This window comes from Alnus glutinosa, chromosome 12 (genome assembly GCF_958979055.1).
Source record: "Alnus glutinosa chromosome 12, dhAlnGlut1.1, whole genome shotgun sequence".
In the NCBI taxonomy this organism is placed as follows: Eukaryota; Viridiplantae; Streptophyta; class Magnoliopsida; order Fagales; family Betulaceae; genus Alnus; species Alnus glutinosa.
This window is the reverse complement of record NC_084897.1, coordinates 23059068-23077551: the sequence shown is the minus strand read 5'-3', so window position 1 is coordinate 23077551 and position 18484 is coordinate 23059068. Positions and strand designations below refer to the sequence as shown.

General features: G+C 35.7%; 1 protein-coding gene across 3 annotated transcripts; it reads left to right on the top strand.

The window, feature by feature from the left end:
* The first annotated feature begins 1366 nt into the window (after positions 1 to 1366).
* LOC133852154 (pleiotropic drug resistance protein 3-like) lies at positions 1367 to 17854 on the top strand. Of its 3 annotated transcripts, none has more exons than XM_062288838.1 (24): positions 1367 to 1865; positions 1998 to 2121; positions 2363 to 2448; positions 7171 to 7255; positions 8855 to 9014; positions 9121 to 9197; positions 10179 to 10232; positions 10335 to 10389; positions 10540 to 10841; positions 10923 to 11204; positions 11401 to 11714; positions 12039 to 12199; positions 12279 to 12382; positions 12533 to 12686; positions 12772 to 12909; positions 13020 to 13093; positions 13202 to 13534; positions 13629 to 13919; positions 14522 to 14605; positions 14723 to 14856; positions 16141 to 16368; positions 16585 to 16756; positions 17096 to 17350; positions 17457 to 17854. In XM_062288838.1, the coding sequence occupies exons 1-24, from the start codon at positions 1477 to 1479 to the stop codon at positions 17721 to 17723; spliced, it is 4323 nt and encodes a 1440-aa protein (XP_062144822.1). In that variant the 5' UTR covers positions 1367 to 1476; the 3' UTR covers positions 17724 to 17854. The 3 variants fall into 3 exon arrangements, with proteins under 3 accessions (XP_062144822.1, XP_062144821.1, XP_062144823.1); XM_062288837.1 differs by having other exon boundaries at positions 10335 to 10425; XM_062288839.1 differs by lacking the exons at positions 1367 to 1865; positions 1998 to 2121; positions 7171 to 7255 and having other exon boundaries at positions 10335 to 10425.
* Positions 17855 to 18484: the final 630 nt, after the last annotated feature.

Here is an 18484-nt window from a genome sequence, read left to right as displayed (position 1 = left end):
TATGTCAAGTCTGGACGTGACTCGACTAAGACGTGTCCTCCATATTTGCCCTAGGTTTGTTCGGATAAGGCCCTTAACTTGTCCTGACGGAACTTTCTAATTTAACATTTTTTTGAAGTTTTTAAGTTTATTTCTCTCTCCTTTTTTTAAAAAATAAATAAATAAATAATATAATAACACTTTGATCATTTCAAGTCTTAAATTAATAGGCGTGCAACTTTCAGTCCATTCTAACCTCAAATCTAATGGAGGCTAGGCCCGGTAGTAACTTAAAATAATTTTTTTTTTTTTTTTTTTTTTTTTTTGCATACATGTAATTTTTTCCATTTGTTATTAAAACGCTAACTCCCACTAACACCTCATTACCTTATGAAAGTCACACATTTTCTCATTTGATTAACAAAACTATTTTCATGATTATATTCTGTTTAATCAAACATTTTTCATTTTTAATATTAAAATGCACGAACATGCACTAGCTAGCTATATGCCCTAGTTGTTTTGTGATTCCAATTTTTTATGTGCACCGATCGAGAGAGAAGTTGGGAATACATTAGATAATGACTACTACTCCAGCAGATCTTATAGATTATTATTATATTATGTTGCTTACCCAGCAAAACTACTTCTTTTGGAACGACCAAATTAAAGTGTGCCATTTTAATTCTCAATGTTGCTGCACGAATAAAGGAATCTTGCCAACCAAGTAATATTATTTCAATTTCATGTATGACCAATTTAATTTCTTCTCCTCCTCCCGGATTGTCTTATTATTCATTTATGTTTGAAATTTTAAATGCATAAAATGGGTTATCTGTACCCGATAAATATGAAAGAGTTTTCTAAAGACTTATTTGTCTGAACAAATATCGGGTAATCCGCCTATCTATTCGAGCAGCAAATTACTGAACATTTGGATCAGTTAGAGCTAGCTATCATCTCATACTTTACCTATACATATATATTGCCTTCGTGAGGAGATCGAAGATTGGACTAAACATGGGCAGTTCCATTCCTTCTTTAAAGATACATGTATATCTACCATTTACATTTTACATATATTCATGGAATTTTGTAAAAGATGTAGCTTCCACGTAAAGTCAACCCCTTGATTAATTATATATACCTTAAATAAGTAATTTTCTGAATCTTAAAAAGGATTTGTTTAGATATATATATAGATTAAGCTTGACTTGATCAACAAGAAACATCTCTGTCTGTAGATTCATATTATTTTTTCTTCTTCACTTGAGAAGTCTCTCTGTCTGGCTTGCATGTCAAGTCACACATTATATTTTATACCAAGCCTTTCAACTTCCTTGGGCGGCCATGAAGAAAAAGATCGGGAGAGTGTCATCCTTCATCAATCTTATCGTTTGAACTTTGAACATAGAAAAGGTCTCTTGCATATATATATATATATACACGTACCTAGCTCTTTCTTGCAAGTTTGAAGCTCTTCAAGTTCATCAGAAAATGGCTCAGATGGTTGGTACAGATGAGATAGAGTCACTGAGGGTTGAGTTGGCGGAGATAGGAAGAAGCATTAGATCATCTTTTCGGCGTCAGACCTCAAGCTTCCGAAGCAGTTCGGGATTGAGTTCTACAAAGGATGAAGCTGACGCTGATCAGTATGCTTTACAGTGGGCTGCAATTGAGAGATTGCCTACATTTGAGCGGCTGAGATCATCCTTATTTGATAAGGATCATGACGATGCTGACGATACTGATAACAAAGGAAAACAGGTGATTGATGTTTCCAAGCTTGGAGATGTAGAACGGCATGTGTTCATAGAGAAGCTCATCAAACACATTGAGCATGACAACCTTCTCTTGCTCCAAAAAATTAGAAACCGTATCGACAAGTAAGCCTTTGACGTTCATTAATGTTTGTATTGCACTTCTTCCTTTAATTATCCATGCATATAACGTACGTACCAATGATTAATGGTTTATTTGGTTATTGAATTAACGTGAAATATATATTGTTTTTGAAGAGTTGGTGTAAAATTGCCCGCTGTGGAGGTGAGATACAAAAATCTGCGAGTGGAAGCAGAGTGTGAAGTAGTACACGGCAAGCCCCTTCCAACACTCTGGAATTCTCTTAAAAGCATTCTCTCTGTAAGTATGCCATTTTTGGAGCTTCATCATTGTTACTTGTATTATTGTTTATGAAATAAAGTGTTTTTGTTTATCTACTATATATTAAACTGTATTACGTATGGTAGTTATTATTATAAGGTGTTTGTTTACAATTTGGACACTCAATATGATGCGTTACTCGTAATATTATAGGGCTGAGATTCCCTAAAATTGCTCATCCAATATTATATAAGTCCATTTTTTTTTTCCTCCTTTACAGAACTTCGCAAAGCAGCCAGGTTCAAAGTCACGTCAAGCCAACATAAGCATCATCAATGACGTTAGTGGTATCATCAAGCCCGGAAGGTACGTAATTTATATCTGTAGTAATTGCCTCCTCTTGGTCAACTTTTAATTATTTTAGTTTTTCCCTTGCCCTTTTAGTGCCTTGAGGGCTTCACCTTGGACCAAGTCAGTTCTTAGTAATATCTGGCCATTAATTTAATTCCTTTTTGTTTCCCATGAGCCCACTTGTGACAAGGATCCTCTCCATTTGAAATGGAGAGGATCCAAATGCCCCATTTTGCTACTGAATTGACAAATGGAGAGGATCCAAATGCCCCATTTTGCTACTGAATTGCCATCTTCTCTTGCATGCATGCAGTCATTTCAGTTCTATCCTTTCTTGTTCCTGTCATCCTTCTCATCTTGGCTGTTTGCTTTGATGAAATGATGTTAATTTCTTGATTGTCCAATAATTTTCATAATAAAGCATAACCTTGATTTGTACAAGTTCAAAGAGATAAAACTACAATGAAACCAGATTGGTCTAGCTAGCATAGAAAACTTATTCTCCTTAATTAAGGGGATTCAAGTTACATTTTCCTTTGATAGACTAAGGCACAAAAATCCCATTCTAGCTCTTTAGGGGATTCAAGCTACCATATATCTGTTTTTATGAGATATAATAGTCTGACTGATTGTGCACAAGTGGTTGAGTGAAAAGTTTCATCAGAATTAAGCACATTTGTATTTGCCCAAAATCTGAAGTGCATGTATGTGATTGGGCTTGTGAGTAGGGAAACTATATTTATGAAAAACTTCACTTACTCCTTGAACTACCATTTCTTTTTCAATATCCTCTTTAAACATAAAAAAAATTGTAATGTGAGGTTCTTATTTATCAGCCTCTTTCAATCATTCCCTACCGTTTGATTTTTTCATTAACTTAAATGGCTAGCATGTAAAATTTCCGTTTTACTCTCATAAAATTTCTAAAAATACAACTATGCCCGTAGTTTTTTTATTTTTATTTTTATTTTTTTTAAAGGCTAAAGTAAAAAAATTCAAAAAAAAAAAAAAATCAAAAAAAACAACACTAGGAGAAGATGTTGGTCTTAAAAATAAAAATAAAAAATAAAAAAAATTGAAGAGATTTCTATCATGTTTCATTTATTCCATTAGAATTTAACGGAAAATCCTAACGGATTGAATGATTGAAAAGGGCTGATAAAAGAGAACCCTGCATTGTAAATTTTTTAAGTTTAAGAGGATATTAACAAATGCGTTACAATTTAGGAGTTAAATAAAGTTTCCTAACAAATATATATATATATATATTGTTTCCTAAGATTACAACATGGGACGGGGAAGTGAACGAAAATTACATAAACAAACACAAACAAAGGTTGGACAACCTAACAATAAGACTCGAAACAACCTACTCAGTGCAAATAAATAGAAATTAAGATGAAATGTGTCAAATGAATGACATGGTCCTATGAATTCTTGAAATAGAAGCCAAGGAAACTGGTCGCCAATTAAGGCAGTATAAGAAGGCACAATAAGTGACACAAACCTCGAAAGGTCCCTTAACTCTCCTCGTACCCACACAAGGAAACCACTACAGCAGCAAACTGGGAAGAGAACCGCAGTAGTAAGGAGGGCATTGTCCGGCGCGTGAGGTCCACATGCGAGAGCATGGACATCAGACGGAGGAGTGGCAAGCGGCAATAAGGAGTTGGGACACTGAAGAAAACAGTAGATGGGTGCGTTGAAGGATGGGGTTGATAGAGGAAAGTAGATCTAGCTTTGAAAAAATCTGATCTGAAAACCAAGGCAATTATGACAAGTGATATAGTGGCAACCAACCCCATAGGTGGTTGGCGCCACCTTTGGGGTGGCTCGCCACCACCTCCATGGGCCTGAGGTGGTCGCACACCACCCCAAAGCAAGGGGTTGGCGGCGAGCCACCCCCAAAACGGCCAAAAGTGGCACCAGCCACCTCTGGGGTGGTTAGCGCGGCGTCATTTTACCTAATGAGTCAATGCCTATGTGAATAAACAATGACTCACCCTAATAGACGTTAGAAAAATAGATGAAAAAATCACGGAATGGTTGATTTTAAATCCGTGACAAACTTAAGTAGCAAAATTTGATTTTTAAACAGTAAGGGATTTATTTCAAATCGCACGTTGACTCAGGAATTTAAGAGATATTTACCCTTCAATTTCTCCCAATATTTCTTTTTTTCAATATTCTTTTAATTTATCATTGAGGTTGTAATGTTTTTCTTTCGATTAAAATTTTGAGTTAAACACATTTTTAGTCCTTTTTGAGTTTTCACAACTTTATTTTTTAGTTAATGAGTTTCAAATTGCATCGCAAATGGTACCTCAATTTTAGGAAAAGACCAAATTGGTACCTCGGTTAAGTTTTCCGTCAAAAAACTAACGGTCTACTAACATGGCACTATATAAAAATTAAAAATCTTTAAAAATTAATTAAAAAATAAAAAATAAATTTGAACTTTTTTTTTTTTTTTTTTTTTTTAAAAAAATGAGGTGGCTGGCTGGTCTGGGGTGGTCGAACCCCTCAAGGGCAAAATGGAAAAACAAAATTTGGAGGGTTTGGCCCTTAGGGGTGGCCGAACCACCTCCCATAGGGTGGTTCAGTCACCCCAGACCGGCCAAGGGGGTGGCTAAGCCACCCACCCCCATGGTGGCCAAGGTGGGTGGCTTGTGTTTTTTTTTTTTTTTTTAAAAAAAAAATTTTATTATTTTTTAATTAAATTTTAAAGATTTTTAATTTTTAATTTTTTATATAATGCAACGTGTTAGCCTCAGAGGTTGACACGTGGTGAATCGTTAGTTTTTGGACGGAAAACTGAATCGAGGTACCAATTTAGTCTTTTCTTAAAATTGAGGTATCATCTGTGATGCAAATTGAAACTCAGGGACTAAAAAATAAAGTTGTGAAAACTCAAAAACTATTGGAGTACTTAACCTTAAAATTTTTTATTAAATACTAACGTGGGATGTAATGATCATTTCATACTAAAGATAAATATTTTTTAAAAAGAAAATGTTAGATTTACAATACCAACACAACAAGTAAACAAGAGTCCAACACTACCTCACATTAGGGTGGAGCCCACCCTTATGTGAAGGGGTGTTGTGCACTTGTTGTGATGGTGTAGTGCAGAAATCCAATCTCTTTTTAAAAAATGAAAAATGCCAAAATATTCGGAGAAGACCCGAAAAAAGAAAACATTCAGAAAATAATAAAAATAAAAAAAAATTTTTTAAAAAAAAAAAAAAAAAAAAAAAAAAAAAAAAGAAGAAGAAGAAGAAGAAGAAGCTAGCTATGGGCCGCGGCAGCTCTAGTACTGGGGGAAGATTGTGCTGCTTTAGCAATCGGAGAGGTTTGAACCGAAGCGAAAGATGGAACTGCTTTAGCCTTTAGGGGCTGGAGAAGTTGGCACTGAAGAGGAAGCAGCTGCGACTGTGGGTTTAGGTGATGAAGGCACTGAAGATGTGGATGTGCCAGAGGCACTGTAGAAGACGGTAAATAATGCCGCCTTTTGGGTTGAACTTGTCGGCAATGATGTAGAAGGAGCGGAAACTCTCAGAGTTGGAGATGATGGAACTGAGGCGGTGGTGGCAGGTGGTGGCAGCGGAGCAGCTGTGGGTGCTGGCGGCCGTGGATCACGAATCAGCACTGGTTCTTTTTTCTTTTTTTAATTAAGGTTTTTTTTTTTAGAAATAAAAAATAAAAAATAAAAAATTAAAGGTGTAGTTGTAGTTTTCTAAATTTTATGGGGTATAATGGTCGGTCAGAGTGAAAAGAGGCACGTGACACGCACGTGACGACCCATTCGTTAGTTCATTAAATCTTAACAAAGGAAATATTGTATGTATAACTCTAAATAGTAGATTGTTGAAGGAGACAATTTATGTACATGATTAAATGCTGTGAAATTTAATCTGAAATAGTTAACTCACAAGAGATTAGTCAATCCTTTTAAACATTTTTCATGCACGTGGATTAAACCCTTTTTCGATTAGACACTTAAGTCCAATAACAAAGTCAATTATAAATTAAGACAAACTTTGTCTCCTTATCAATGTGAGAGTAAGATTTTTGTCAAAACACATGTTCGATCATTCAATTAAGCAAAACCCACTTAATTAATATTTATTCCTTTTAATATTAAAGTGCAATAGAAAATATCAAAAACCATGGCCCTGGAAAAGGAAAAATATTGAGAATGTTGAATATTTTGTGGTAATTGAATTTGCAATGGTTAGAGCTCAATGACCTCTGTACCGGATGAGATAAGTTATATGTGTCCATGCTGTTTCTGTGTATATGGACATGGATGAATAGACAAACTCAAAATATAGTTCCTCAATTTTAGATGAACTTCGTATCTATTGTAGTAATTTAGATCAGTGTTTTAAGGACTCATTGACGACCCTGCATTATATTTTTAAGATATGGGGAAAGCATATAGAATTGGATTGTCATGCTGTATTCATTGGAGGTACTCATCCAAGATAGAATTTTCACTTGGGGGGCTATTATATGATGATTTCTTATCACTTGGTGGTATCCAAATTTTATGAAATCTTTGCCGGCCGATACCGTCTTTATACACAAATTTATGATACTTTTGAATTGGAATAACTTCCCCTCAATTTTCAAATCTTTCTTTGATCTACAATTTGTTTCCTTTTATCTAGTAGCAACCTCCTCATAAAATTTTCTGGGATGGAAGTGTATTTACATAGCCTTACCTTTCTGCAGGATAACTCTACTGCTTGGCCCCCCAGGTTGTGGGAAGACCTCCCTTTTAAAGGCTCTAACGGGGAATCTAGACCAATCTCTCAAGGTTTTACGCTTCAATAATACTTAAATGCATCTATGATCAGCCTGATTAATATCATATATGATCATTACTTGGGATAGTTTGAAGCTATAACTTGTGATGCAAATGCATGATGATGATTGAAAAAATCAAGAAAATCTCAAAGAAATACCTATTTAGGACCTGAAATCATAAATTATAGAGTTAAATAATGTGCCAATCTCCTTATTTTATATATTGAATTCAGCTAGATTATATCTAGGGTAAAATCTATTTAGCCCCTTCAACTAACGACCATTTTTTATAAAGTATCACGTACTGACAAGTGTCATGATTTGGCTTTTCAAATTGTCAAATTGTTATTATTTAGCCACATCCGTCAATTTTGACCATTATGTTGGATGGAAAATTAAACTTGACCAAAGTGTTCCGAAAATGCCCCTATTTTGACCATTGAAAATCAAAATTACCCTTGTTTTTATTAATTAGCAGAAAAAGAATAGTTTTTTTTTTTTTTTAAAGTCTTTTTCTACTAATTAATAAATACAAGGGTAATTTTGGTTTTTTTAATGGTCAAAATATGGGCATTTTCGAAACACTTTGGTCAACTTTGATTTTCCATCCAACATAATGGTCAAAATTGACAGATGTGGCTAAATAATAACATATTGACAATTTAAAGAGCCAAATCATGACACTTGTTAGTTCGTGATGCTATATAAAAATGGTTGTTAGTTGAGGGGGATAAATAATATTTAACTCGGGGAAAATATCATTTTAGCCCCCCAAATTACCACCCGTTTTGCGTTTAGCCAAACAAACTGCCAACACTCCGACTCTGGCCTACCAAACTACCAAAACCTTTGAAAAAGGCCCCATTTGGCGAAATATCTCCATATTACCCCTGCCACGTGTCATTTTTCAATTAAAAAATTAAAAAAAAAAAAACTAAAAAAAAATTAAAAACTAAAAAAACTAAATTTTTTATTTTTATTTTATTTTTAAAAAAATGGAAAATATGGGGTTTTGGGGTGGCTGCCGAGCCACCCCGAGCCCTAGGGGTGGCTTTCGGGCCACCTCAAAATCCATTTGGGGTGGCCCGAAAAGCCACCCCTAGGGCTCGGTGAGTGGCACGAGGCCACTTCTAGCCACTGAGGGTAGCCGGGCGGCCACACCCGGCCCCAAGGGTGGTCACATGCCACCTCCCGAGCCCTGAAAGCCACCCCATTTTCCTTTTTTTTTTTGAAAAAAAAAAAAAAGAAATTAAGTTTTTTTTTAGTTTACTTTTTTTTTTTTTTTTTAAGTTTTTAGTTTTTTTTTTTAAAAAAAAAATATTTTTTAATTAAAAAATGACACGTGGCAGGGGTAATACGGGAATATTTCGCCAAATGGGGCATTTTTCAAAGGTTTTGGTAATTTGGTAGGTCGGAGTCGGAGTGTTGGCAGTTTGTGGGGCTAAATGCAAAACAGGTGGTAATTTGGGGGCTAAAATGATATTTTCCCTACTTAACCCTTTTATCTAGCATTCTAATTATACATTTTGAGTTATTAATTTTTGGTTGGGAGCTACTTTAGTTTGTAGTCTGACCGAGCTTTTTATTATCTATCTGTTTTGCCTAATAGCTTACTGGAGAAATTTCCTATAATGGATACAAACTAGGAGAGTTTGTTCCACAAAAGACTTCAGCGTATATTAGCCAAAATGACGTGCACATTCCTGACATGACTGTGAGGGAAATACTGGACTTTTCTGCTCGTTGTCAGGGTGTCGGAAGCAGGGCAGGTAAGTTTCCTTGGAGTTCACTTTAGAGATGGTTTAGTTATAGACACCCTACAAATGCACAACAGTGATGATAATAACATCACCGTTTATTTTTGGTCTAATTAAGAGGTTATGATGGAAATCGGTAAAAGGGAGAAGGAAGCTGGAATTGTTCCGGATTCAGATATAGACACTTACATGAAGGTACCGGTTTCATCTCGTCGTCTTTTCCTTCATGTTTGAGAAGTCATCCATACTGCAATAGGATGATTAAATTGTTGTTCACTATGTATGAAAATGAGTTGGCTACATGAAATAAATTACAGTGGTTGACCTACTTCCCTTTGTTTTTAACAACAGACTTGGAAACAGATCCCATCAACCTCATGAGGAACTTAGTTTCTAAAATGATGCAAAACTTGAGATAATTTGAAATATTATTGATGAAACCTTTGAAGCTGAATCCTCTTACTCTGAGAAAGTCCTCTGTTGGACGTGGAAACATTCATAGCCACAGCAAAAGACTTGGCAATAGATTACAGTGTGATCACACTATGGTTGTTATTACCTAGGGAATGAAATAAAACAGACTCAATTGAGTTTTCTTTCAAATTTAGTGTTGAGTATATATGTGTAATTATAAAAAAGATTGAAGTCCTACATTGGATGGATGACACAAGTGTGAGTGGTTAATATAACATAATTGGGCCAAAACCTATAATCCTAAGTTTTTAGGTTAAGTGGTGTCCCAACATGCTATATTATGGTCTCACGAAAAGACTCCAAAGTATCTACCTCCCTAACATTTTGATTCTTTAGTTCATGATACTATGAGTACTAGCATCTCATATGTCATGATTCCCATTTTGGATTATTATCATCTCTATGTTTTCCCAACAAATAGTAGTGCACTCGATGCATTTGAATGTGTTTCCTGTTAAGAATGTGTTGCACCAGCAGTTACAGTCCAGTCGTGAAAGTCAATTACAGCAATTTGCAGCAGTCATCATTGTATTATAGTCAGTGGAGTTAGTGATAGAAATCAGATGGTTATGGTTTAAAACTCTCAAAGTTTGCAGAGTCAATATATAGCATTTTGGATGATATCATATTATGTTGTTCCTACTTCTCAATGGTATTCAGAAGGTTCTATGTTGTAATATTGATGTATTATTTGTTTGGCAGGCAATTTCTGTTGAAGGACTAAACAGAACACTTCAAACAGACTATATACTAAAGGTCATTCTCTTTTAACAGAACTGAAAGCGAATTTGTACTCTGTAATTTCTAAATGGACAAGTACCTCACCAGTTTAAGTCCATTGCTGACTTGGCTTCTCAGATCCTTGGACTTGATATCTGTGCTGACACTCTAGTTGGAGACGCATTGAGAAGAGGTATATCTGGTGGTCAGAAAAAGAGATTGACTACAGGTAATTTGAATTGAAAGAGTAACAGTCACTGTTTTTCTAGTAACATGAAATACCTAAATGCCAATGCCAGGTTAGATTTTGAGTACTATGAGTTTGACTCTTTTTTTTTTTCAGGGGAGATGATTGTAGGTCCTACAAAAGCTCTGTTTATGGATGAAATCACAAATGGCTTAGATAGTTCCACTGCATTTCAAATTGTTACTTGTCTTCGGCAGCTGGTGCATATCATAGACGCTACTGTACTGGTTTCGCTTCTTCAGCCAGCACCAGAAACCTTTGATCTTTTTGATGACCTCATTTTAATTTCAGGAGGAAAGATTGTTTATCATGGTCCACGTGATCATGTTCTGGAGTATTTTGAGGATTGTGGTTTTAGGTGTCCTGAGAGGAAAGGGGTTGCTGATTTTGTCCAAGAGGTAATTGCATAGCAGCTTACAAATGTTTTCTTTTAAACTTTCATTTGTTCAAAAGAACTACTTCATCCTCTGTTTATGCAGGTTATCTCTAGGAAAGATCAAGCACAGTACTGGCATCACACAGAAGTACCTTACAGTTATGTTTCAGTTGACATGTTCTCTAGGAAGTTCAAGGAGTCTTCTTATGGGAAGAAGCTAGATGAGGAGCTCTTGGAGTCATATGATAAATCCCAAAGCCATCAAATTGCTCTTTCCTTTAGTCCATATTCTCTTTCTAAATGGGAACTTTTTAGAGCTTGTGCGTCAAGGGAACTTCTTCTCATGAAAAGGAATTCTTTTATCTATATATTCAAAATAACTCAGGTTAAGATGATTTGTACTTTTGTATTATTGTATATGTTCCTCGATCCTCTTTTTTTTTTTCTTTTTTTTTTTTTTCTTTTTTTTTGTCCTGGGTAAGGGCATTAAAATAAATGCTTATTCTTCCTATCACTATTCTTTATTTACTTTGTCAAAGGCCTAGCAAAATCTAAACATGTTTTGCTATTTCGATCTGCAGCTTATTATTATTGCATGTATCACGATGACTGTATTTTTACGGACTCGCATGGATGTTGATATTACTCACGCAAATTACTATATGGGTGCCCTGTTTTATGCTCTTATCATCTTTGTTGTTGATGGGATCCCTGAGTTGTCCATGACTATTCAAAGGCTTGAAGTATTCTACAAACAGAAAGCAATGTGTTTCTACCCAGCTTGGGCTTATGCCATTCCAGCAAGTGTTCTAAAGATTCCTATTTCATTTGTGGAATCTCTAGTTTGGACATCTCTTACATATTATGTTATTGGCTATACTCCTGAGGCCCAAAGGTGAGTTTGACATGAAAATATGTATATTTATTTGTTCATTTCTGCCCAGTTTGGTCCATCAATTTGCAAATTAATGTCCAGAACTTTTCATAGACTAGAGCCTCCATATATCATCTTTTCCTCAAGCGGTCCTCCTTTTCCTTTATTTTATTTTATTTTTATTTGAAAAACCTTTTATACAAGCCAGGATTTACTTTATCTATGCTATCTACCGAAGACAAATGAAGTTAGCATTTACTCGTAGTTGTCTGATATTAGGAATGTTAAGTGCAGCAGCAATAAATTCTGTTAGTTGTGACTCTTTAATCATTTGCTGGTTTTTAGGTTCTTCCGCCAGTTTGTTCTACTTTTTGCAGTGCACTTATCTTCATTATCCATGTTCCGTTTCCTGGCCTCAGTATTCCAGAATAATAATGCTTCGATGACAGCTGCTAGTTTTGCACTTTTATTTCTTGTAGTATTTGGTGGCTTCGTTATCAACAAATGTAAGGTTAACTCTTTTTGTCAATCTCATTATAAGAGAATCAATTGAAAGGACCAACTGAGATGTGCTGTTGATTTCAGCTTCAATGCCTGCTTGGTTGAAGTGGGGTTTCTGGGTTTCTCCTCTGACATATGGAGAGATAGGCCTTTCTGTAAATGAATTTCTTGCCCCAAGATGGCAGAAGGTGAGTATCTCATGACATGCACTATTAGTTCCTTATCCATTGTATGACAAATCGTGAGATGCGGACATTTATGTAATTAATTTTGACATTAACATCCAAAGTAAATAGATGGCCTTACCACTTAAATTTGCTTTCCTTTCTTATCTGTAGATGTTGTCCACAAACTCTACAATAGGGCGAGAAACACTTGAAAGTCGAGGACTAGACTTTAACGGATACCTATATTGGATATCACTTGGTGCATTATTTGGATTTGCAATAGTTTTCAACATTGGTTACATTCTGGCCTTAAGTTTCTTGAAGTGTAAGTTCTTTATTGTTATTATATTTTAAACTTAAACACCAATGCAAAGAAAGATGCTGATCCATTCTCATTTAATCAACATAAGCCCCTGGATCATCTCGTGCTATTATTTCGCATGAAAAGCTCTCCAAAATTCAAGGAAGTGAAGACTCACACCACGGTGCCCAAGTGGACAAAAAATCTAGAAATTCTCCTCCACAGACTAATATGGAACCAAATAAAGGTTAAATCAATTTTCTTGCTCTTCTGATTATTCTTCAGGTTATTACCTATCTATGTTTGTTTAGATATATTTCTCCAGTGGTTTAATGAGTACCTTGCCTTAATTCACAGGCAGGATGGTCTTACCTTTTACACCCTTAACAGTAGTGTTTCAAGAAGTGCAATACTATGTTGACACCCCCTTGGTAATCACATTTAACTTCATATAAGGTTTTGGTGGTTGTTGAGTTGACAACCATTCACATAACACTGCACTCATTCCTCTCATTTTATTTTTTCTTTTTGGCTACTAGGAAATGAGGGAACGGGGATTCACTAACAAAAAACTCCAACTTCTTTCTGATATTACTGGTGCATTGAAGCCTGGTGTTCTTACAGCATTAATGGGTGTCAGTGGAGCTGGGAAAACAACTCTTCTGGATGTTTTAGCAGGAAGAAAGACCGGTGGCTATATTGAAGGGCAAACAAAGATTGGAGGGTATCCCAAGGTTCAAGAAACGTTTGCTAGGATATCTGGTTACTGTGAGCAAACTGATATACATTCTCCTCAAATCACTGTAGAAGAATCGGTGATCTTTTCTGCTTGGCTCCGTTTATCTCCTGAGATAGACTCAAAAACTAAATCTGTAAGATCTCCATGTACTGACAAACACTAAGTCAAAGGTTTGGCTTCATTGTTGAGACAATAATTTGTGCAAATTGTTGTGGCATGTCTTGTAGGAATTTGTGGATGAAGTCCTGGAGACCATTGAGCTTGATGATATAAAGGATTCCTTAGTAGGAATACCTGGGGTTAGTGGTCTATCGACAGAGCAGCGTAAACGGCTTACAATAGCTGTGGAGCTTGTTGCCAACCCCTCTGTTATGTTCATGGATGAACCAACAACAGGTTTGGATGCAAGAGCGGCTGCAATTGTGATGCGAGCAGTGAAGAATGTAGCTGATACAGGAAGAACAATTGTTTGTACTGTCCACCAACCTAGTATTGACATATTTGAATCATTTGATGAGGTGAGAAAACAATTTCTGAGCATTGTAAAAGAATATTTGTGACTAGAATTTACATTTGAAACCAAGAAGAAGCTATTCTGTTCCTTCTGGAAGTGCTGTTGATTTCAGTAGTACATACATAACTATTAAATAGATAATTGAACAGGGCTAGAGGGAGCCTTTGTGGGTCTTGAGGTGTTTTGTTATAGGATTTTGGGTTTTCCTTGTGGGTTTAGTTGGGTTTATCTTGTGGGTTGTTTTGTAGGTGTTCTTTTTGGGTCGTGGGTTTTAGCTTTTTTGGGCTTGTTTGTTTTATTGGTTGCTTTGGCCGTTCCTTTGTATATTCCCGGTGTACTTAGGGGCGCTTTTTTACACTTTTTTATAAATCTCTTTTACTTATCAAAAAAATAGATAATTGAATAGCCTAGGAAGTTTGACTTTTGGTTGCAACGGAGAAAACAATGTACTCTGTTGTGGTGCAACCAGAGTATATACTTGTGAGGTTCATTCATGCCTACTATCCAAAAATAGAAAATGAGAAATAGTGCTGGATTGGCCACATTTTTCTTGTTAACAAATCTTGAAAAGTTATTTAGCTCATGCCTTTTTTTTTTCTTTTGCAGCTAATCCTTCTAAAAACTGGTGGACACATGATATACTCTGGACTGTTAGGACAACATTCAAGTAGGGTTATAGAATATTTTGAGGTCAGTTTGCTGTAAATATGCGTATATATTTCCTTTTTTCTACTTTCATTCTTGTATGGTAATACTACTTACTTTGAGTGGATAAATCTTCATTTTAATCAACTTTTACTCTGACAGGGTATTCCGGGAGTTCCAAAGATTAGAGATAATTATAATCCAGCCGCATGGATGTTAGAGGTCACTTCTACATCTGCAGAAGCTGAACTTGGTGTAGATTTTGCCCAGAAATACAGGGAATCTACTTTATATGAGTGAGTTGCTGTGGTCAATTTGGAACTAACATTGGTTGTCTTGTATAATGTCAAATAAAGTCTTGCTATTTCGAAAGTAACTTAGATATAGCAGCGTTTCTACCATAGCTTATTCCAGTTATCAGATAATAAGATCAAAAGATGCAAATCATTTGCTTGACATCTTTTCTGAAAAGCATGGGAAAGGGCCTAGTGTTATGTTTGTCCTTCTATTAAAGGTCAGCTTTAATGTTAGTGACCTTAGAACTCTTGCACGAAGGAGCCACGTATAAGGTGGGGAATTCGTCAGATGTTAATGATGATTCTACAAGGTCATTAATAAAAGATGCATTCTATACGGGGCATTTTCTCTTTTTCCAAGACCTAGGGGCATCCAAATATGCAATATGTTATGGTAGTTTTCATGTCATATGACAACTAGGTTGCAGGTAAATAATGATGTAGGACAGAATTTACTAATATTTTCGATGAAAATGAAAATAGAAAAAATGTCAAAAATAATATTGGAGTAGCACCGTTTAATTAGAAGTTTACATGTTCTCAGACAATGAAAATACAAAAGGAAAGACTTGATCGTCAAACCAGGATTTTATTTTATTTTATTCTCTTATTTACAATTAAGAGTTTATTTCCTTTACTTACTAGGACTAGATTTGCTTTATTTATTTATTTTCCTTACTAGGATTAGATTTACTTTTATTACTAGGAATAGTTTACTTTCTTTACAAGTATTTCTCTTCTATAAATAGCCTTGCTTATTATGTAAAACTCAATCAATTGAATTATTATCAAATCAGAGAGTTCTCTCTCAAATACTCTACGGAGTTTTATCTTTCTTTTAGCCTGCGAGCTTGTTTTAATCTTTTTGGGTAGAAGACAGAGACGCTTCTCCTTGCAGAATCAAACACGCTGCTCTTTGATTAGTTACCTTAGTCTTCCGCTACGTCAAATAAAGTATTAACTATTCCAACCAAGCTTTTCGCTGAAGTGCAAGTAGTAGTTTTGGTTTACTTATTCAGAGCCGGTCAATGTGTTTGACATCAATTAACAATCTTTATTTGCTTTACTATTTTCAGCTCTGGCCATGGTCAGTGTCTCAAACTGAAGGTGTTCATTCAGTTGATTTAAGTTCAATTGTAATGGAACGTAGAAAGAACTCTCTCTCTCTCTCTCTCTGAGTAATGTGGAATCATATTATTGTCCTTAAGATGACTGATCTTCATATGACCTGTATTGTCATCTTTTAAATCTTGTACATGACTCCTACTATTACCCCATTTGCAGGAACAACAAAGAGCTTGTGAAGCAGTTGAATACTCCACCTCCTGGCTCAAGAGATCTGCATTTTCCTACCCGCTTTTCACAAAATGGTTGGGGACAAGTCAAGTCTTGCCTATGGAAACAGCATTTGGCTTATTGGAGGAATCCTTCATACAACTTGATGCGTATCATGCATGCTCTTGTATCAGGTTTAATATTTGGGGCATTATATTGGAACCAAGGGAAAAAATTGTGAGTTTTTATATTTTTTAAATCTACTTTTTTTTTTTTAAATAGAGTTATGCATTGAGTTGTAGTACAACTAGACAATAAGCATGATTCTCACAGTTATAGATCTCTCCTTTGCTCAAGACTAAGCACTACATCTGGAAGATATATCACTTTGTCTCTAAGATATATATTTAAGGAGTTTTGCAAAGAGCTAACCTTTTTTTTTTTTAATGTTAGAAAAAACCAACAGAACTTATTCAATGTATTCGGTTCAATGTATGCTGCTGTGATCTTCTTGGGTATAAATAACTGCACAACAGTTCTACCACATGTCGCAACAGAGCGAACTGTAATGTATCGGGAAAGATTTTCAGGGATGTACTCTTCATGGGCTTATTCACTTGCACAGGTATAATTTTCTTTGGAGCTGATTGTATTTATTGTAGACTTGATTTCAAGATGGTATGAGTCATCTCAAATGAAGTCAATTTAATGTACTTTGGATTCTTGCTAGATCTTTCAGTGATAGTAAGAGCCATCTTACATGCAATACGGGTAGCTCATTGCACCCGATCCTCATCCCTGTTTCTACCTGTTAGTTCTACTTCTGCAGCCTACTATCACTGTTGATCCACCAAAGGAGAGAGAGAGAGGAACCTAACTACCTAAGATCTTCTGATCTTGATCAGGGGCCTCTTGTTTAGCTAGTGTTTTTTGGCTTATACAGCTGTCAATGCTTATTTTGTAGGTGATAGTGGAAGTTCCATATCTTTTCACCGAAACTGCTATATTTGTGATGATCACATATCCAATGATTGGATATTATGGATCAGCTTATAAGGTTTTCTGGTACTTCTATGCAATATTTTGTTCATTGTTGTACTTCAATTATATGGGAATGCTACTTGTGTCACTGACGCCGAACTACATGATAGCTGCAATTTTGTCCTCGGCGTTCTACACAATATTCAACTTGTTTTCTGGTTTTCTGATGCCTGAACCGGTAAGCCGCTAAAGGCCTGCAAAACTCATCTATAAATTTGAGTATGCGTGGGTGTGAACATTTTGAATATATAGTTGAACTGAGAAGGTTGCATTACTCTTTGCAGCAAATTCCAAAGTGGTGGGTTTGGATGTATTATCTTACTCCTACATCTTGGTCGCTGAACGGTTTGCTTACTTCACAATATGGAGATATAAATACGAAGATCATGGTGTTTGGAGAAACCAAAACGGTGGCTGCCTTCTTAAAAGATTACTTTGGGTTTCACCATGATCGCTTAGCTCTTGTGGCGGTTGTTCTCATTGCCTTCCCCCTTGTCTTTGCTTCCTTGTTTGCATATTTTATAGGACGGCTGAACTACCAGCGTAGGTAAACCTTTGGCTCCCTGTAGAGGATGGAGATGTTGTATGCAGCCAGCAAGCCTTTTGTTTTGCAAGTAATGTCTTGATCAGTGTACTTTTTTTTTTCCTGAATAAATATATTTGGATCTCATACATTAATCAAGTTATTAGAGCAATTTGCTCTAATAAAACAATATCACAAATACATGTCTTGATCAGTGTACTTAATCAATGATGATATACAAATTTCTCGTGTTTGGTAAAAGATATGATGTAAATTTTTCAGGTGGAAGAAATTGTATCTGTACACTACTTATATTTGATAATAGGCATTGTCTAGATGATGATGATGATGATGATGCCCATGAACAGCCTTGCCAAGATGTTGTGTTACGCCTTTACACAGATTGAGATTTACAGCAATTAGCTGCTCAAATTGCTTCATATACCAGAAATGCCTGGATGTAAACTATGTGATATCATATGCATATAATGTCAGTGGTTGAAAATGTTTTTTTTCCCTCTTTTTTCTGGGCAAATACAGACGGATGGGGAAAAAGGGATCAAGGCCGGGTTTTGAGGTCACCGATCCGCATATACACAGGAGGGGAGGGCAGAAACCGGGATGCTTCCAGTAACGAAACTAGAGTCAGTTCATCTTTGCTAAATTGTGCGCATAAGTTAGTGCCCTTAAAAAGTGACATGTATCATTTAAGCATGCGAGAAACACGTGTTTTTTTGTTCACACTATTTAAAAAGCATGCGAGTAACACATAGCAAACTGGCAGTTCAA